Source organism: Melozone crissalis, unplaced genomic scaffold (genome assembly GCF_028551555.1).
Source record: "Melozone crissalis strain CALT ecotype California unplaced genomic scaffold, PUWL_Pcris_2 ptg000041l_1, whole genome shotgun sequence".
Taxonomy (NCBI): Eukaryota; Metazoa; Chordata; class Aves; order Passeriformes; family Passerellidae; genus Melozone; species Melozone crissalis.
Window position 1 is genome coordinate 1,121,136 of NW_026535819.1, and position 20,637 is coordinate 1,141,772.

Sequence of the window (20,637 nt, forward strand, 5' to 3'; positions counted from 1 at the left end):
GGAGGAAAAGTTAAACTGGACGCTGGATGTAGTTTATTCAGAAAGCACTAAATTAATTTTAACGACATACAGCAGAACTCCTGCAATTTTGAAAATGGTTTTTTGTTTGGTTTTTTGTTTGTTTGGTTGGGTTTTTTTGCCACAGAACCATTCCATTGCCAGCACGTCGGTTTGGGGTCGACTTGGGGCCAGTTTTGGGTCGGATTCGGTTGGTTTCGGGTCGGTTTCGGGTCGGTTTCGGGTCCGTTTCACGCCCCGCCCGCTCCGCCCATCTTTGCCCCACCCATCTCTGCCACGCCCATCTTTGCCCCGCCCCTCAGCGCGCGGCCCCGCCAGGCCCCGCCCCTCAGCGCGCGGCCCCGCCGCCATTTCGCTGCCCCGGAAGCGCTCGCGCGCTCCCCCTCCCGTGCCCGGCGGAACATGGCGGCCGTGTCCGTGCTGCGCGCGCCCGCCGGCGGCTTCAGCTTCGACAACTGCGCTCGGTGAGGCCGGGAGCGGCACGGGGCCGGGGGGGGGAGCGGGACGGGGCTGGGGGGGGGGCGGCACGGGGCCGGGGGAGTGCGGGGACCGCGGGCCCGGGCCGGGCGGCGGAGGCGACACCGTTCCGCCCGGCCCCACCGGCCCGCTGTGTTGCAGGAACTCGCTGCTGGAGGCCGAGCTCGCCCAGAAGGGGCTGCGGGTGCCCGCGCCGCGCAAGACCGGCACCACCATCGCCGGCGTCATCTTCAAGGTGAGGCGGGCGGCGGCGAGGCCGGGCCGGGCCCGCGGCGGCGGCTCCGCGCTGCTGAGTCAGCCCCGGTGTGCCCGGTCCGTCCCGGCCCCATCCCGGCCCCCGAGCTGCCCCCGGAGGAGGTCGCGGCCTGGGGAATAATTCTCCCTTCCTGCAGGATGGCGTCGTCCTCGGAGCGGATACGAGAGCGACCGAGGGGATGGTTGTTGCTGACAAGAACTGTTCCAAAATACACTTCATTTCCCCTAATATCTAGTAAGTGTTGCAGTGCTTTGTTGGGTAATAAATTGTTTATTGGGTACATTATTGCGTATTGTTGGTACTGGGGCTTTTAGCGGTGTTCTTTACTAAGAGCAAATACTAAGCTGTCATTCAAAATGATGTTTTAGTAGCAAAGCTTGGGGGTTTGTGGTATTCCATTTACACTTAAGCAGGCTCTCTTGTTTCACACTCTCTATGCGAGAAGTTAATTCCCTTAATTTTACAATGAGAAAGTTGCTGCTTGTTGCCTGAAGCGTGGAGGTTTCTGTCTCCTTTTCCTCACTTGCTGATGACGTTCCTCAGCTGCTGCGGTGCGGGCACAGCTGCAGACACCGAGATGACCACTCAGCTGATCTCCTCCAACCTGGAGCTGCACTCCCTGTCCACGGGCCGGCTCCCACGAGTGGTCACTGCCAACAGAATGCTCAAGCAGATGCTCTTCAGGTAACCGGGGGATTTCTTGTTCATTCCCTGTGCTGGTAGAACCACCAAATAATGCTTAGGCAGTGTCCTGTCTCAGCCTGCTTGGCTTTCATAACAAGATTTCAGGAAAGATTTCGTAGTTGCTCTTTGCTTCATGGGCTTGTGAACTGAGATGGAAGAGAAATGGAGTCTGTGGTGTTTTACAGAATTATGCAGCAATCACACAACAAAAATAGAAGGATATTAGTTTAATACATAATCCCACCCATGAAAACTGCTGTGTATCCTTGTGATAAGAAGGCTGGACCAGTAACAGAGTAATGTGCAAGCTTATAAAGCTGGGAGCGGTTTGCAATAGAATCACTGCCTCAGAAAGTCTGCTGGACACTGAAATAAGCCATATTTTAGTACATTTCTCGCTCTATTGCTGCCAGCTGGTGAAAGCAGCCTGTTCAGTGCAGGCTGAACTGGGGAGCAGTTCCCAAGCCCTGTGTGGTGTTGAGCAGCCCCAGACTCACAGACAAACCTTGCTCCCAGGTACCAGGGCTACATCGGGGCCGCGCTGGTGCTGGGGGGCGTGGACGTGACGGGCCCCCACCTGTACAGCATCCACCCCCACGGATCCACCGACAAGCTGCCCTACGTCACCATGGGTGAGTGCTGCTCCGGGGCCCGGGCACAGAATGCCTCACGCTGGTACCTACAGGGCTTTCCCTTAGAGCCCCTTGTGTGCTGGGAGCTGGGTGGGCATCAGACAACAAAGATAGAGATGTACCTGGGTTTATAAGGCAGGTGCCCTGTTCTGTTTGCTCACAAACGTGGGCTGGGATAAAGCTCAGCTGCCAGGAAACTGGTATTGGGAATTTTGCTCTGTGTGTTCCACACCTTAAAGCACAAGAATTGTGGGATTCCCAAAATCTTGCTGAAAGAAAAAAAAAAAGTTCCTCAGAAACTTGATTTGCAGGTTGTCCCAACTCGTGGTTTGTACAAATTCACTTGGGGAACTTGTGTATTGTTTGGAAGACTTGAGTTATTTTAAAAGGAAGCTTGTATTTGGTAGAGCCATGGAAGTGTAAGGGAAAGTTCAAATAAATATATCAGAGAACTAATCTGAAAACAAACTGTGTCAGATTAGCAAATCAGCCTGTGCCTGGTGCAGCTTTTGAGCTGCTTCTGTGGTGGGAAAATACACATTTATGGATTCTCATTAATATTTTCTGTTTCTGGCTGGCATCTTTGGCTAGAACAGCTGCTCAGGAGGCGGCGGAGGTTCCTGTTTTCGCGGGTAGCGGTGTAGCGAGGCCGGGCTGATGAACGCCCGCAATTGGCGCTGGGCTGGGCTGGGCTGGGCTGGGCCGGGCGCTGCGGCGGCCGCTGGGTGGCGCCGGCGGGCCGGGCACGGCGGGCCTGCCGCGTGACGTCATCGGGGGCCGTGAGGGCTGCGGGGAACCGGCCCGAACGAGGCAGAACGGGGCTATGGAACCGGCCCGAACGAGGCAGAACGGGGCTATGGAACCGGCCCGAACGGGGCTGTGGGGCTGCGGAACCGGTCCGAACGGGGCTATGGAACCGGTCCGAACGGGGCTGTGGGGGCTGCAGGGAACCGGCCCGGACGGGGCAGAACGGGGCTATGGGTCCGCGGAGCCGGCCCGAACGGGGCCGTGGGGCTGCGGGGAACCGGCCCGAGCGGGGGCATGGGGCTGCGGAGCCTGCCTGAACGGGGCTGTGGGGCCGCGGAACCGGCCCGAACGGGGCCATGGAACCGGGCCGAACCGGGCTGTGGGAACCGCTCTGCTCTCTGCCCACGTTGGCTTTCCTGCCTCAGTTTTAAAAGCTTTACATCGCGGCCTGTCGGGAAATGCTGGCAGCTCCTCTTTCCCTCCACAAAAATAGCACGCTAGCAGGCTTAAGTTCAAACGAGGGGGCAGTAGAATATCAGAGGGTTAAGTTCCGTGTAGCTTAAACTTCGGTTTGCTGCGGGCAGTACCAGGTGTGTGTGGCTCTTTTTGGCCACGCTGTCAGACAAAGCCCCTGTCAGCATCAGAGTCCTTCACCTTCCCACCCCTGGTGCTCTGACACTTCCTCCAGTGACCAGCATCTGTTTTAGTAAAAAAATTAGGTAATGCATATAGGTGAAAGATAGAATCGAGACAGCAGAAAAACTATGAAAAGTCAAATTTAAGATAATAGTTGGAAATGTATTTAAGTCTTACTTAGACTAATCTACTGTTTTCTGGGGTATTTTATTCCAAATGTTCAAAAGGCGGTTTATTAAATCAGGGAAGGTGTGTATGGCCAATTAACTTCTGGAAATTAAATAGGAAAGGTGGTTGAGAACTTGAGTTTTATTTTGATGTGTCGGTCTGTCTGGATGGACAGTGGTGTCCCGCCTTGCAGGAGAGATTTAAAGGGTACACAGTGCTTACTCAGGAGCGAGAACATCAAATTAAACTGTTTATGCTGACAAAGGACAAAATTGGATTTCAGCAAACGATGCAAGATTGTCTGATTGCTTGGCTTGTCTAGGAAAGCTTCTGGCCAAGGCTTATAATGAAATGCATGCATAAAATTAAAGCACTTGAAGTGTGTAGCTGAGCTTTCGGAAGCAGGCGGAGTGCTCAGGAGTCTCTGGTGGCCGGAGCTGCTCCCCTGGTGCCAGTGGTGCTTCATATTCATAAATCAGCTCTTCACTGCAGTGGCAGTGTCGTGCTGCAGAGCAAGAACTCCCACTGCTGGGAGCCAGCCCCCAGCCAGGAGCCAGCTGAAAAATGATCCCAGTCCAAGGGGCTGCCGAGATCACGGAATTCTTACCTGGGATGAGCAGCAAATTGAATAACAATGAGTGTGTGTGAATAAATGCCCTGTCAGGGAGCCTTGGCAGTGATGGATGAGCAAGTGCTCAATGTTGCTCTCCAAGCTCTGCACATCCTCTGGTGTGGCAGCAAACAGGTCCTTGGGTGAGGAGATGGACTGTACCTGGCAATGAGAACTTGTCTTCAGTGAAGGTTCTGCTGAAAAGATCCAGTGCATCTGCTTTAGAAAAGCTCCTGCAGTTCTGATTCACAGTGAAAATTATTGTGAGCTGCACTTTGCTATGTATCAATAATTATCTTTCACTTAAAATCAGTACTGAAGTGGCACAACTGCTTCAGTGAAGACCAGATGGTATTTTTAAAGTCATTTTATTAGAGTTGCATGCACAAAATTTAACACCTTGGTTGGCAAAAATCAGGAAAGCACCAGAGTTAGTTAAAAAAAGAGAACGATAAATTCTCTTATCATTTCCTAATTTACCTGGTTCATACTGAAAAGCATTTGCCTCAGAGTAGTTCAGCTTCTGTAGTTTTGTAGAATTTGTTTGCAGTCAATATTTTTATCTATGTAGGTATTAGATTAATGCTTCCTGAATATTTGGTTCTGAAGTATAGCTTACTGCAAATATACACAAAGTAAATTCCTTGGAATTGAGATGGCATTTTTGACTTGATGTTAAGTGTAAGCATTCTTAGAAGATAGTGGATTTTAAAGATCTGAATGGATTTCTTCCTGAGTGCTATATAATACAAATAAATTATGACTTTGCTAATTATCCTTTACACATTATCACACAGCTTTCCTGGAGGTTTTAATGGATTTGGGGTTGAGCTGCTGCTGAATGTGACCTGGTGGTGGCTCAGCTCAGTTACCGTGTGTATGAGGTGGGGAATCCATCCCAAGTTAATGGATGGTGTTTTGCTGTGTTTGGATTTTATCCTTCTCCAGACTTTATGTTTGGGAATTGTGAAGCTTGTTTCTGCATAAAGGCAAAGCATGCTTGTTAAAAATGAATTATTGGTGGCCACTGAGTGCACGGACAAGAGAGCAGCTGTTTCCCCACACACAAACAAGTTCTCCATAGACCCTTAATATCCAAGTTTTCTGTGTTTTTATAGGAGCTGCAATAAGAAAACCGTGCTTGCAATGTTTACTTAAGTTCCCAGTTTTATTGCCCGCTCTCGTGTCACAATGCAGCTTTCAGGAGGCAGCTGGAGAGGCTGGAACATTGTGGGGCTGATTGGAAGGCCAGTGGGGTGGGACAGGGACAGGGATGCTTAGCTGTGCTGGGAGACTTTTGCTAAGGGAAATTTAAAATGTAAGCTTGTTTAGGATTTATAAGCACTAGAGAAAAAATGAAGCGAGTCTATTCAGCTTCCTGTTCTGCTAGAACCTCCTTAGGATCTTGGTTTTCAGATGTAAATGTCTCCATGTAGGTTTAATTAAGTTAAGACTTTAAACAACTCTTTGAAAATTTACATTATAGGACTGTCTGGATTTATTTATTTAAGGTTGATAGTAGATTTGGCATTTGTGTCTTGGTAACATAGTGAGATAAATAATTAAGTGTAATTCTTTATGTATAAAGGATTTCATGTACTGTAACACAAAATTCCCCCAGCCTTTTTCATTTTTCTGGTTTTTGTCTCTAAGTTACTGATTTCCTGCCCATAGTTCTTTTGGGAACTTCTTAAAAGGAGCTGGAGGAATCAGCATGAGCCATGTATGCAATTGTGTTATCAATAATTATTTATTTGTCACTAGAAGTTTTAAGAAATTAAGATCACTTTTCCCAACTAAATAGCTGATGTAGTAATTTTGGTCAGATATTACATTTTGAGCTTTCTTTTTTTGCACTTTTTCTCGTCTTTGTACTCTGATTTTGTAAACCTTTCCCCAAGAACAGGGTTGTTTTCCAGCTTTGAGGCTTCCCACTCAGCTCATAGTCGGCCTTCATTTGGGAATAGCAAGAATGTGGGCTTGGTTTGATACCATAGCCCAGATTTTTTTTCCCTCTCATTAGAAATATTCCTGTATAATTCCAGAAGAATTATAGTTTTATTGTTGAGGTTCCTTTATTTGTTTTGGCACATGCTTTATTTTGACCTTGTTTGAAGGGTCAGTAAAATTCCTTTTATTTGTGATTTGTTCTGTGATATCAGCTGTTTGCATCAGCAGTTCAGTTTTGCTATTAGTTGCTTTAAAATCTCCTTTATTCTCAGTTTCAGCATTTAAAAAATGGAGTTGTGTATTGCTCCAAAGTGTAAATGAATAGTCATTGCCTGCAATACAAGTGCATACTTAGAGTGTCCTACTGCTTTTAGATGTGATGTATTTGGTACTGTAAAGGTAATGATCCTCAACCACAGCAATATTCTGTAACAGGAATATCTGTCATATTCATCAGGATTACCATGTTCATTGATTTGTGTCTGTAAATCTGCTGTTTCAACCCTTTAAATTTGATCTATAATTGGACCTCCTTAAATGGTTCAGCTAAGGTAGTCTGTATTTTCTCAACAGTGTCACTGTCAGCTTCTCCTTTTTCATTATACATTCAGCAGACTTGATAAAATCAGCAGGACACCTCATTTGAAACTGTTTAATCGCTGCCTTTTGCTTTCACTAAACCATTGAGGTGGTCAAGCGATGTACACAAATCATTTTAAATAGGAAATATGGCTTTCTCTGTGACCCAGCTAAACAGATAGCACTATGCAAAACAAGTTAAAAAGTAATAAATGCCAAAAAATCTTCTAATTGGAGTAAAAAATTGCAGGTAACTTTATTCACTCCCCAAAAGTAGTGCTCTCTGAAATATGGGTAGGGCCACCGACAGACAAGAAAATCTTCCTGAAGGCTCACTCTTTCTGAACAAAGCAAGTTTACAGTTTCAAATAGTACCATCCTGCTTTTTGTGTATAAATGTGACAAAAAGCACATTTATAACTCTGCAGTCACAGTGCTTTGGGCAGAGATGGCTCCTGTTCCATCACTGCACTTGTACTTGGTCCTTTCTGGAGAGGAACGTTAAACTCTGGCTTTGTCTCTGCCACTTTGTTCAGCTGTTATTGCTCATTATTGTAAAAATAATGGCACAGAGCAGGAGCACAATTAACTGTTTAACTGCAGGGCAAATGTGCTGGTGGCAGCAGCCCCTGCCCTGTCCCACTGCTGGGCTGCTCATCCCCAGCCTTGGAGCCATCTCCTCTCTCCAGCACCCCTCAAAGAGGGGCAGGAGGGATGGAGGAGTGGGGACTGCAAACGGTGGCGTTCCCCTAACTCTGTTTCTGACCCCACTTTTGTACCTTATATTCAGGGTGGTGAGGAGGAAAGGCTGTCAGCGTGGGCCTGCGCCGAGTCTGTGCCCAGAGCTGTACCCCAGGATTAAATCAGCTTCTCACCTAGTGTACACACTGTACCATGCAGAGCAAGCTGTGGTGGGCTTGGTTGGTTTGTGCTGATGAGATGTAGTGTGTTTTTCTCTAAAATAAAGTGCCAAACCTGAATGCACTGGCTGAAGGGCTGTACTGGTGTTGTCCCACAGGTTCTGGATCGCTCGCGGCCATGGCAGTGTTTGAAGATAAATACAAACCCGACATGGAGGTAAGTCCTGGCTTTTTAAACCTCAGCCTTTCTTCTCTCAGCAATCCTCATCACCATAAGAATTTAGGAGGTTTGAAACTGTAAAAATTAGGTAAATATGCTCTGGTGTTGCTGCACTTAAAATGTACTAATGTCAGCTTTCTGCAAAGCTGTAAAAATTGACGGGTAAAATAAATAAGTTTGCAAGAAGCTGTATGTATGTATGGGAGAGTGTGTGATTTGAATGTAGGTGAAGGCTTTAAAAACATACAGCTTACTGGTTATAGTTTACTTCAGCAATTTACCAGCCCTTGCACAGTCAATATTTTTGTTTTTCTGTCCTTCTATCCATCTCTCTCAGTCTTGAAAAGAGAATGCATCTAAAAGTCTTCAGATGCTCCTCATTTTTGTAATGCAGCTGATGTGGGTCAGTGATGGTCCTATAAATCCTCAGTTCTTCTCTACAAAGCTGGTAAATGAAGTTTAAAATGTGAGATGATCTCCTGTACCTCCGTACATCTCCTGACACATCACAGTGTGCAATTCCAGCAGATGTTTAAAAAAGCAGTCAACTGGCCCACCTTGTTTTGAGAAGTTTGCCATTAGTTAATTGCTTCAGCATTAGTATAAAGCAGTTCTCCAGTTAGCCCTGGCCCCTCCTGTCAGTACCTAAGCAAGAGTTGTAGGTGTGCAAAGTTAGGGACAACAGTGGGATCAGGATTTTTGTGATTTGGGCAGCATGTGAAGATGCTGGCCTTCTGGCCTCAGGTATATTTACAATTGTTATCAGAAATACTGGAGCATGTTTAATGGGCTCCCAGGTGTCTCTGGGAAGGATCCTCACACCAGATGGCTGATAGAGCCACGAGACAGAGAGGAAGGCTCTGTTTTTCCCTCTCCCCTCGTGCTGCTGCAGCAATGAGAGCCTCCTTGTGCAGCCTCCTGTGTGACTGTGCACTTGGCATGTGTGCCATCCACTGCAAGCACGGACTGCAGTCCTTGGGAGCAGCAGCTCCAGCACAGCACTCCTCTTTCCAAGATACAAATGGCAAAGAGCTGTGCTGTGCAACTAAAGTTTTCATTTATTCTCAGCTAGCTTTCAGGCTTAGATTTTAAGTCATTTCTTGTGTTAGAGCAACCAAAAAAGGCACCAAAAACTGGTAAATCTCTAAATTTTCCTATTTAGAAAGGTCATCCTCATTAAACTGTCTTCGCACACAACCATAAGTGGCAGCAGATAGTCACTTATAACAAGCCTGTAGAAATGCAGCCTACCAATTTGTTGAAATAGATATTTAGATCTTTGAGACTTGCATGCACCTTAACCCTTCCTTTGGTTTTCCTGGGTAATCTGTTATCTAATAACAGTTCAGGAATCGTATTAACCAAACCAGCAAAGTTTCATGTGGTAAAGTTCAATGGTACCCTTAAACACTTCCTCATATTCTGTTATGGCTGTGAGTTTGTATTTACGTTCTAAGTCAGATGTGGGATTTGTTTTTCAATTAATTTATAAAATAACAAATATTTCTATTGAAATGAATCCAAATTAAATCTGAAACATGCTATGTATATTTTACATAAAACTGGCTACAAAATGGCAATGAAGATGAAATTGCTGGAGACTCATTTAATAAAATTGGTAGAAAATTATTATTTTTTTCTGTCAAGATCAATGCTTCTTTCTTTTGCACTAATTGTCAGAATAGCTTGCTAGGGCTACTGGAGGGTAGTGGTGTGCTTCAAGACCATCACATCACAGAAAAATGATTCAAAGGCAAACTGTCCTGCACCCTCTGGTATCAACTTGCAAATTAGCATCTGGAATGTAATTAAACAAGCTTAATGAAAGTAGCAGCTGAATACTACTGGAAAAGACAATCAGCTTTTTTGCCTCTGATATATATTCTGTACTATTGAAGCTGATCACCAAACGCATCGTGTGAGCACAGTTAAAAAAAAATTAGCATTTATTTGAAGAATAAGAACTGTTTTTCATTCTGTTATGCTTTTGGCATGCACTGGTGTCCCAGGAGAGCCATGCCACAGCAGATAGTGCACAATATTTATAAATCCATGACAGGCAATAATAGCAACTTGAAAAATTCTTTTGCTAGAATTTCAAGTTGAGAGCTGCCAAAAGCTGAGAGGATCAAATCTGCAGTGGCAGCTGCTGTGCCCTACAGTTAGAATCATAGACTTTGAAGATGCTCAACTAAAAAAAATAAAAAAATAATAAAATAAAAAAAAGACTGCAGGCTTAGCCAATTTTTGCAGGTTTCTAGAGCCCTGGCTCTCTGCCTTTTGAAGATGAGTTGCTGAAGCTTCTCCCAGTGCCTGAGGCATGCTAACACCAGCAGGATGTGTTTTTTTCCATAGACTTAGTGTGTCTTCAGATTTCAGTAGCACATGCTTTGTCAGTGCCAGCTGTGATGGTCCTTCCCTGGCTGCAGTGCTGGGAGAGGATCTTTCCCCCGTCCTTCAGGGGAGCTCTGGAGATGGATGGTGACGTCCCCGAGTGCCAGTCGCGAGCCTGATTTATGAGGCAGGGTTTGTTTGTGGGGAAGGAGGGCTGGCCTCTAGAGGAACCATTATAGATCGCTGAGGATGGGAACACTTTCAGCCCTGAAGGCCTCTAGATGCTTCAGAAATGTAATGCCAAGCACCTAACTACTGTGGAACAATATTAATCTGTCATGTGGGCAGCTATAGATCTGCTTTAAAAAACGTAAGTGGAAGAACAGCACATCTAATGGAGTGTTTCCAGCTTAGATCTTTCATTGGAGCCAATTTTTCTTCCAATAGACTCACCACTGGTTTTAAACCTTACGGTCATTTTGTAAATGCATTTGTGCCTTCTGGTGTTAAACAATAGCAAAGAAATACTTTGAGTCAGTGGATATGGAAACCATTGTGAGCTGGGGAAAAAAGTCTACAGTATGAAATGCTGGAATTCTGCGTTTATCTGTCCTGTGGTGGTTGAATTCCTCAGGAGATGGGGAGGGGGATATATTTTCTTCTGGTATTTGATTTCTGGTGTTTGAAAAGTAGAAGCATTTTGTCTGTAGAATTACTTGATGCTCAGTGGGGCTACGTTGTAGACTTCTTGTTTAAGCCAGGAAAAGTTGCTTGTAACTTCATTTCTTTTCTGTATTTCATCAAAACAACCAGGTTTAATAAAAAGAGGGTCCAAAAGGAAGAGAATCAGAAGCCTCAGAAAACAGAACTTTTGCAAAGAAAAGAAAGTAAATCTTGGAGTAGCAAGTTAGGAGAACAGGTGGAAGACAGGAGATAGGAGACAGTCTGACAGATATTTATTTCTAGGATGGATCACCACAAAGGTGTGAGATTATACTTACAGTCATTTCAACCATTTCTTAAGTGTGGCATGAAATCAAGTGGTGCTGAATAAAACCAAAAATACCCTGGAGGGTAAGAAAGATGAATAAGAGGACTGTTCTGAGGGTGTTCCACATGGAGCACAGACCTCTCGGTGCTGCAGCAGCTGTGCTGTCCCAAAAGCTGCAGCTGGTGTGCCTCAGTGACCCCCCTGCAGTGGGGGCTTTGGCTCACCTGTTTGGGTGGGACCTGCAGGGGCTGGGAGCCATCTGGTGAGCAGTTTAGCAGGCACGTTTGGGAGGAGAGGTTTTTGAGGCACTTCTGAGTAGCCCCTAAGCCATAAGTGAAGTAGCTGAGGAACAGAGAGCTTTCCTCAGGATGCTCCATGTGCTCTGGGATCTTTGCAGTATCGAAATGCGAAGTAGCCTAATGCAGCTTTTGCTGTGCACCTCTAATTTCCGTAAAAAAATGCATCAGGCACAAAATATGAAAACATGTAACTTTCTTCCATTTTTAAGCAGCTGACACACAGATCCTTCAAATGTTCCTGTGCTCACATTTCCTACTGTCCCTCAATGCGGTAGAATTATTTTTGTTTATGAACTAGTGACAACAATGCTGAGCTATTTTTGGGATCTGTCACAAGTCTCTGATGTGCAGCAGTAGTTGTCTCCATGGCCCTGGTGCCGTGTGACAGGGAGGGAGCGGTGACAGGCTGCAGATGCGCCCGGTTCATTAGCGATGGTGATCAGCTCTGGGCTCAGGTGTGGCAGCCGCGCCGATCCCGCAGCTGCCACTGCTGCTTTAATGACTCTGCAGGACAGTCACCACTTGCTGCGAGGTTTGTGGGCTCCACTCTGGCAGCAGACAATGGAGATCAAGCCAGACTAGGGGAGTTAGGCTGGAGAGCCTGCCTCAGATACTTGAACCCCTGTTGGTGTCAAACACGGAATTAAGTAAATGGGGGGGGGGGAGATGAGACGAAATCTGACTTGGTGAGCAAAAATCAGGACTTTGTGTTTCTGTGCCTGTGTATTTCATTATCCACTGACAGCAACTGAGGCTGTTAGTGGCATATCTTCACTCCTTGCTGCCAGAGCTTGTGGCACTGCAGTTTTCAGCTTTCCTGACATAGCTGTGTTCGTGTCTCCTGGAGACAGGGATTTCCATGGGTAAATATCAGGTCTTAGTGCATACAGTCAGCCAGAAAATAAAGGCTTATCATACCTGTTTCTTATTGTTAGGTTAGATCACAATTATCCCGTGGCAGCCTGGTTTCTGCCTGACACGTTGGACAGTTTGTACTGTTTTCATCATCTTTCACAGAACTGTGCCGTGGATCAATTTCCTTTGTGGAACTAGTGTTAAACAGGAAATCTGGGCTGATTTGGAATATGCCAGCTAGATATGCCCTGGCATGGTGGGATTGCAGGAGAGGTGTTTTGTGGGGTGCTTTCTGAAGGCATGAAAGCCTGGTTTGTGTGCTGAAGTCAGGGGGACACTGCCGGCAGCACCAGTCTGAGATCCCAGAGATACCCAGCAGTGCTGCCTTCCAGTTTGCTGATTGCAGACTGTATCAAGGGAAATAAATGTTACCTTTGTTTAAATTGGGCCGTGCTGCATGTCAAAGAGCAACAATTTCTTCACCTTTATGAAAGTAACAGTTAAACTTTGTCCGTAATAATGTAGACAAGCCGGCCAGAAGCAGGGCTCTGTGTTAAGGGATCATTTCCCTGCACAGGGTAGGGGGAGGACAGGTAATTATTTTTGATGCATTTCTCAGGAGCAGGTGTTCCAGTTTAAATTGTTCCAGTTTGTATATCTCCCATAACTGCAGAACACAGGCAAAACGTCCTGGAAGATATTTCACATGGCACGCAGCCCGAGCCTGCTCCCGCGGCGAGGCCGGGGGGCTGAGGGCAATTGCTGGGAGGGAGGAGGAGGAGGAGGGAGCCAGCCTGGCCTTTATGGAGCATTTTGGTGTGTTAGGAAGGATATATTACCAGAGGGCCCAAGGCTTCTTTTCCAAATAAAACATTGACCTTCATTCCCTTCTATCCTTTTGTCAGAGGTAAAGCAGTGGTCTGATGGGCAGAGTTTGCTTTATTTGAAGCCAGACATGTTATTGCTTGATATTATTTTTTTTATATACAGTAACATAAAGTAACTTTAACCACAGTGTTTTGCAGGGTTTGCATATCTGCGTGGCTGAGGGTTGGTGTGTTACTGCAGAGCAGCACAGAGGGGCCAGAGGAGGAGCTGCAGCCTGGCAGGATTTACAGCTCTGGTGCTGTTAAGCCAGTTCCAATTTTGAGAATCGGTTCCCTAAAATCCTATGAACTTTACTAAGTGATGGATTAAATGAGTTTTTGTAATCATTCTTAGTTCAGAGAATGGGAATAGTGTTAAAAGAAATCCCATAGTTGTGAGAAGAGCTTGTAATTTAATTCTGTGCCATCGGAAATATGGATTGTGCTAATCCCCGTGTAGGGAATGACATACAGCAACTAATGTTATTGAATAGTAGTTCCGAATCATATAAGTTTCTTGTCTTGGCAGGTAATTTGGCATAAATTGTTAATGTAAATCCAGGTTAGTGGGGAAGACATTATTTTACTAAAAAAGATAAACTGCTGATTAATTCAGTATAGAACTCAATTACAAATTGAAAGTGTCTCTGCGGGACGCCAGTACCCTAAAGACAGCAGATGTTGAATTGATACTCCAGCATATTTCACCCTGGTATGAAATATTAACGTGGTTTATTATACTGGTGGTGTATGATATCAGAGAGGGGGTGGGGATGAGCCTGCGCTCACAGGCAGCTTCCTCAGAACAGGAAAAAACTGTTATCTCTGAGAATAATTACCAGGGACCACTGAGCAGTTTATTTGAAAGTTCTTAGCAGAAGATGGTTAGAAAAATAAACATTTACTGACACTTCAGTCACAATGAATCCAAACATAAAACACATAGGTCTAATTAAAAAAATTAAGAGACAAGTTGGGTCATTCCTTATTCTAAGGCAGGACTGGAAATGCTCTTTTTTGGTGGGGGGAGACTTGTTAAACCTGAGTGGTTTGAAGGACACATGCCAGCCCCTTTCCTGACAGCCAAACCAAATCTGTTCTTGCTGCTGGAGCCTTCCAGCCTCCCCTTACAAGAAACAGAAAGTCCTTTGCTTCTCAGGTTTGTTCTCATTGGACTTAGAGCAGACTTCAGCATCTCTTGCAGGTACAGACTGATCTCCACCCCAGCCCCTCACTCCCCATACACTGCTGATTCTCTTCCAGACTCTAATTATGCTGCTCTAGGTGCTTATGTCCTTCAAGAGGTTTTGCTTTCTACCCCCAAATTCCCAACACTCCTTTAGCGATTTATTTTTTGTTGCCATTGTCCTTCCTTGAAGCTTCTGATTTTTTTTCTTCGCTTCCCACATAAGTCTTGGGGATTCTCATTTTAAGTAGTATCAACTTTTTATGTGATAGTATTTGAAAAAATCTCGTTGTAAAAGACTATTATGGTAAGTATTTGCATTTGTTTATTCTTACAAAAATACTTGTTTATGTTGATATTGTACTGATTGTGCATTGCATTTCAAATCTTTCTAAGAATTGCTTTGGAAAACTGCACAATGTATTGCATCTCTAACAGCATCCCAATGACCTGCAGAAAGGATTAATTTTATTTTGGTAAGAGAAAAAAAAAAAAAATCAGGAATTTCTAAAATTTTAAAATCTGGAAAAAACATCTCCTGTTTAACTTGCTTGTGAAGTTACAAAATGTGAGGAAATAGTGTTCACAAAGCCATTCCAGCTGCTCCCTTTGCTGCTGGAGCATAATGATAAACTTGTTTACAGGTTATTAGTGAAGACAGTATTAATACAATGTAGAAGTAGCCTCATCTCCTGTAGGAAAGTCTCTTTTTTTCCTTCAGTAGCACTTGAAATTTGGAAATTGCTCAAGTGAGCAGAGAAAGTTGATCCAAGTCATATACAAGAATAATGTGTAAAAGTTGCTCCTTGGTGCTGTTTGGGACTCGTGGCACAGCAGCTGTGAGAGGCAATCCATCAGCTCTGAGTGTCTGCAAACTGCAACTCTCCAGATAACAGGTTTAAAGTAAAGATTTAATACAGCCTCTATCTACTGTGATGTTGCAGTGACAGTTTAAAACTCATTCTCTAAATCTCAGCAGACTTTATAGCCGGCAGTGGGCCCATATAAAGCTTAATGGCATTACAACACATAAATCATCTTTTAAAGATGCTACCGGTAGCGCCAATATTAAATGCAGACAATTGTCTGCGTTATAAATAATTTATCAAACGGCGTTTCAGATGAGCCTTCCGTGCTGAGTTATTTATTTTTGCCTTTGCTGCCCCGCTCCTCAGGCAGCCCTGCGGGGCTGTGGTCAGTGTAATGAAGCTGTCCCCAGCTCCGTGCTGACCACGGCAGCGCTGCCGTTTGTCAGGCGCGGTAAATGGAGCTGCACATTGGAGCCAGGGGACGCATCGTGGGCTCTGGGATGGGCACAGACAGATCACCCCATAAAGTGCTGCTTGTCACCGCGGCCGCGCCGTGCGCTCCATCACTCGGCTGTAATCTCATTTAAGGAGCGCTGGGGGCCCCAGAGGAGGATATTCCCAGTTAGCTTGGTCTTTGCAACCATAAAGCACGAAGTGCTCCTTTTATATACTCTGAACTTTTAGGGTTTTTTAAGATTAATTATTATAGTGACTCATTGAGGGCCCTGGACTTGAGACTGTGTCAGCACTTTCCTGCTAACCCCTTATTTTGTGACTGTAAGTAGCAGTCCTTGCTGAACTCCGTGCAGGATCTCTGTAAGGAATACTTGGGGTTTTTCTTGTGGCTCTTCTGTTCAGCTTTGTAAATTGTCAGAAGAGGAGCAGGAAGCAGCACTGAGGCAGGGTTTTCTAATGACAATTATTCCATGTTCACAGCCTGAGCTGCACTGTGTCAGTGAAGGAGCTGAGGTTACAGCCTGGGCTCTCTGTGCAGTGGCTGCCTCAGTGCAGTTACAGCTCAGCTCTTCCAACTGCACTTTATTAGGTATTTTTTAACTATTTTGATAATATGATAGAGTTCATTTTTCAAGCAAATCAGATTTAAATTAGAGGAGTCTGTGAGGTTTGCAGTGTTGACTTAAAAGGATGCAATTAAAAGGAGGAGTGGAACAAACTCCACCTATCTGCTGTAGTTTTCCTAAGCTGCTTTTCTTACACCTAACCCTCATATAGCTTAAAATTACTCTGCTTTTGCTACCACTTAGTTCTTAGACCTACACATACTTCTTTGGTTTATTTCACTATAGTACTAAAATAACCTTTGTCTGCAACAAATTATTTACAGTTTTATGTCAGTTAAGTGAAGAATTACTTGCTTATCAGGATTTTATTGCCCAAAACACTGAAGGAAAGGTACAGGAATTATTTTTGCAGCATGGCTGTATTGTTCTAGTCAGCTCAGTAGGAAGCATAATTCAATTTATTATTTTTTATAAAGAGTAATAGTTGTGAGGCTGGGAGTGAAGTAAGAATTGCTGCTGTTTCTGTAGTTTGGTGGAGGCTGTGCCCTGCTGCCATGGCTGTTGGCACAGGAATGCTGCCATTGCCACTGTTCAGAGGGGCAGCAGGGAGTGCAGGGCAGGCAGGAGGCAGCTGAGCTGATTCTGGGCTCCTTGAGCCACACTCGGGGCTGGAGCAGCTGCAGTCAGGGCTGCGGCCCCTGGCACTGCGGCCCCTGGCACACACTGGCTGTGAAAATGAGGCATTTTCACAGCCGGTGCATTTATCAAATTCAGCGTTGACCCCATCTCCTGTTCCTGGTGTCTGGTGGCAGAAGATTATTCGAAGGTGTGAAATAGCAGCAAAGCAGTGAGGAGGGAGGCTGGCAGCCTCAGCATTCCAGCAGGATCTGCTGGGTGAGCTGAGCAGCCACTGCTGCACAACCTGGGGATGAGTCCACACCTCTGTGTCCATGGATGTGTGCCAGCCTTACTGATTGTGTACTGGAACAGGCAGCTCTAGTTTTCAAGTAACACACCTTTGAGAGAAAGTAAGGGGTCCACATTCTGTGGTTTGTACTTTCTAGGCTACTGAAAAGATCTGTGTATGTATATGGTGTATGCATATGTCCATATACATATTTATATGTTTTCCTCGCATTCTGACCCCTTGGCCAGGTGACGGGCACAGGCTCAGTGGAGCTGAGGGTGCAGGATGTTCCCTTGCTGGGCAGGGCTCTCCAAGGCCTGTGGTGCCATGGGAAGGGTGCAGGGCCGGGCTGAGGGGCTCTGGCAGTGAAAACATGTCCTTTGACACAATTTAAAATGATACATCAAGAAAGGTTACAGCAGGAGCTGAGACCATGTCAGATGGTTGCTGATGGCCCTGAGCTGAGTGTGGTACTTTGCTGGTTTGGAACAGCCCCAGCCCTGCCCGGGAGCTGCTGCAGAGGCTGCCAGCCCCATCAGTGCTCCCCAGGCCTCCACAGCAGCACCAGGCATGTGGTACTGCTGAGGGGGATATGTGATCTTAGAGATCTGCTGTAATAGTCTAATGGATATTTTGCTGACTTTGAAATGTTTCTTAGATACTCCTGACTGCTGTTGTGTAATATGGGCACTGTTGCACAGGGGTTCCTTCTAACTGGTAACTGTCTTAGTTAGATCCATTATGTAGCAAAAGTTCCTCTTTTGTTTCACTTCAGTGGTACAAACGTAACAATCTCAGCATTTTGACTGCAGTGCAGGTGAGTGGAGGGCTGGTGTATCATTTATTGTTCCAAGCTCAGCCTCCACAGGCACAGGGCCGCAGAGTCCTGGGAAAAGCCAGCCCGGGGGCAGTGACAGTTTTTCCCTTGCCAGGAGGAGGAGGCCAAGCAGCTGGTGCGGGACGCCATCGCCGCCGGCATCTACAACGACCTGGGCTCGGGCAGCAACATCGACATCTGCGTCATCAGCAAGAGCAAGCTGGACTTCCTGCGGCCCTACGACGTGGCCAACAGGAAGGGGGACAGGTGAGTGGGGCTGGAGCTCTCGTGGGGTCCCTGCTCTGCCTGGCAGGGCCCGTTTGCAGTAATGCCAGTTCTGTCAGTGTTCCCTGGCTGTAGAACTTTCAACTGCACAGTGCAAAGGAGCGGCTGTAGCAGCAGCTGAACAGAGGCAAATACATTGGTGGAATGATTCTAGAGTTGCAGAAATAAGTAAATTGCTCGTTCTTTGGTTTTTAGCACAAATGTCCCTCCCCACTTTGAGAGCCCACTGATTTCAATAACAACCCCTTCAGTTATGTGGCAGTGTTTTTGTCAGCAGTTTCCTGCAGTGCTGGTTTATCTGAAACTCTGTCAGTTATTGCAGTCAGTACAGATTTTGCAGTAAGCACAGCTTCTTTACTTTGGACTTTTACAGGAAATGTCTAAAGCTGATCAGTTCTAAAATTTTAAATGCAAGTTTTCCTCTGTACCATCTTCAAGACTAATTTTCCCCCATTTCTTTATAGGTTTGGTAGGTACAAGTGTGAAAAAGGAACAACTGCTGTTCTCACAGAGAATGTGGCACACCTGGAGCTCGAGGTGGTGGATGAGACCGTGCAAACCATGGACACATCCTGAGCCTGGTGGGGGCTCAGAGAGCAGCTGGTACAGAATAAAGAGGCTCTGCCCACTGTCTGTGTGTCTGTACCTGGTGCTGTTGCTGCTGCTTCTCCCTTCCTCCTTTAGAGCAGGTGAGGCTCGAGCAGCCCTGAAGGGCTCTGGGATTGACCCCAAGGGGAATGAGCAGGTGAGAGCTGTGCTCCCCTCCAGGCACCACCTGGCACTGGGGGCAGAAAAGGAGCTGCTTTATTACCTCACTCCAGGAACAGAAACAGCAGGAGTAAAACTGCTCTGCAGAAGTCTAATTTGATAAGTTTTAATAGAATGTAAGAAAACAGTGAGCATTGGTGGTTCTGAATTGCTGCCCTTGCCCCCTCCAACAGACACTGCTCTCCTACCTCACTGCAGGGTATCTCTCACTGGTCATCAGGGGCTGCTGCTGTTACTGCTTCCCTCTTTGCTGTATATGCAGGGCAGATCCAGCATCATTTCAAGTCTGATTGTCTTGTTATTCACCTCCACTTGGACCTTAATACTGGACTTTTTTGTTTTTTAAACAAAGGTGTTTATTTTGGAAATAATTTTTTTATTTATCTAAAAAGGCACAGTTGCAAAAAATTACCTTTTGAAATACATTTCTTTATAAGCACTACAAATTTTCATGTAGCAAGAAAGTGACCAGACTTCTCCAGATACTCGTATTTGAGCTGAGCTTCCCTGGAAGCCATGGCTCCAAGGAAAGCTGCAGTGGAACCAGAGAGGTTCAGGCTGAACTCTGGCAAGTGCTAAAAGAGCTGGTATAAATAACCAAGCTGGTTGGCATGGAAATGGTGGGAGCAATTTGGTGCCTCCACGACATTCTCCTGCTGATTTAAATTTCCCACATCTCCCGAGAGCAGCAGCCTCAACTTTCTGCTGAGAAGCCTCAGTAAGTGGCATCTTCCATTAATGATACCAACCATATTCACAGCAATTAATGGCTTTTCTTGGTACCCTATACAAATATTCCCAAATTTTACAGGAAGTAGTTGAAGATGGCACTGCAGTTTTCCTTTAAGTAAAGAAAGGTAGGTTAAAAAATCCACTAAAAGCATATATATGTATGTAACCCCCTAACCCTAATCTTAGTTCAAAAAAGTTAAAGATTGTAAGCTTTCTTTAAAAACACAAAACCAGGCACAGGCTGCATTTGAACTGTCTCACACAAATGTATAGATGGGCACTGGAGCAGCACAGGCTGGAGGGTTTCCTCTGGAGCACAGCCCTGCTGCTCCTGACAGGCACATGGAATGGAGACACTGGAACGTGAATCCACGGCTCTTCTAAGGCAGTGAGTATTTCCATTGGCAGTAAGGAAACAAATCATTGATTCAATGAATGAATTTAGCTGGTTGACAATTTTCATGCAGTTAAAGACGATGACTCCTTCAGATCACGTTGAGATTTTATAAACATTCACATTCTGTAATGAGCTTTCACAGTTTGAGAGAAGGGGCTGATCCTATGCAGAATTCCATACACAAAGCATTTCATTTATTTTTTTTAAATTTTCCAAGTGTTTAAAACACTGCTGAAGTTCCACCGATAGTACCCCATGTACTATTGAACATGTAAAAGTCTCTGCACCAAAACTGAGTTGGCTTTGACAAACACTGGTTTTAAACAGGAACCTGGAGGTGAAGAACCATTCCAAAAGGGAAAAATGAGGGAAAGGAGCAGGAGCAAGGCTGGTAGGGGTTTGCTTGGCATGTTTATCTTCTTTTCCCCAGGCTCATGTTTAACTCTGACAGAGAAATGCATCAGCAAAATACTCTTAAGTTTTCAATTAAAAAAAAAGAAATCATGAAACAAAAGGGTTTCCCACCCCCCCA

At 45.5% G+C, this 20,637-nt stretch overlaps 1 protein-coding gene across 1 annotated transcript; it reads left to right on the top strand.

Annotated features, from left to right (window-relative positions):
• Positions 1-379: 379 nt before the first annotated feature.
• Positions 380-18,849, top strand: PSMB7 (proteasome 20S subunit beta 7). The gene is made up of 8 exons (XM_054283952.1): positions 380-482; positions 637-730; positions 888-985; positions 1,295-1,435; positions 1,952-2,067; positions 7,776-7,834; positions 18,039-18,190; positions 18,673-18,849. The coding sequence occupies exons 1-8, from the start codon at positions 421-423 to the stop codon at positions 18,782-18,784; spliced, it is 834 nt and encodes a 277-aa protein (XP_054139927.1). The 5' UTR covers positions 380-420; the 3' UTR covers positions 18,785-18,849.
• Positions 18,850-20,637: the final 1,788 nt, after the last annotated feature.

Coding starts and splice junctions, on each gene's coding strand:
- PSMB7 (XM_054283952.1), top strand. CDS start 421: ATGGCGGCCGTGTCCGTGCTGCGCGCGCCCGCCGGCGGCTTCAGCTTC. Junction 986..1,294: donor TTCATTTCCCCTAATATCTA/GTAAGTGTTGCA, acceptor GACGTTCCTCAG/CTGCTGCGGTGCGGGCACAG. Junction 1,436..1,951: donor CTCAAGCAGATGCTCTTCAG/GTAACCGGGGGA, acceptor CCTTGCTCCCAG/GTACCAGGGCTACATCGGGG.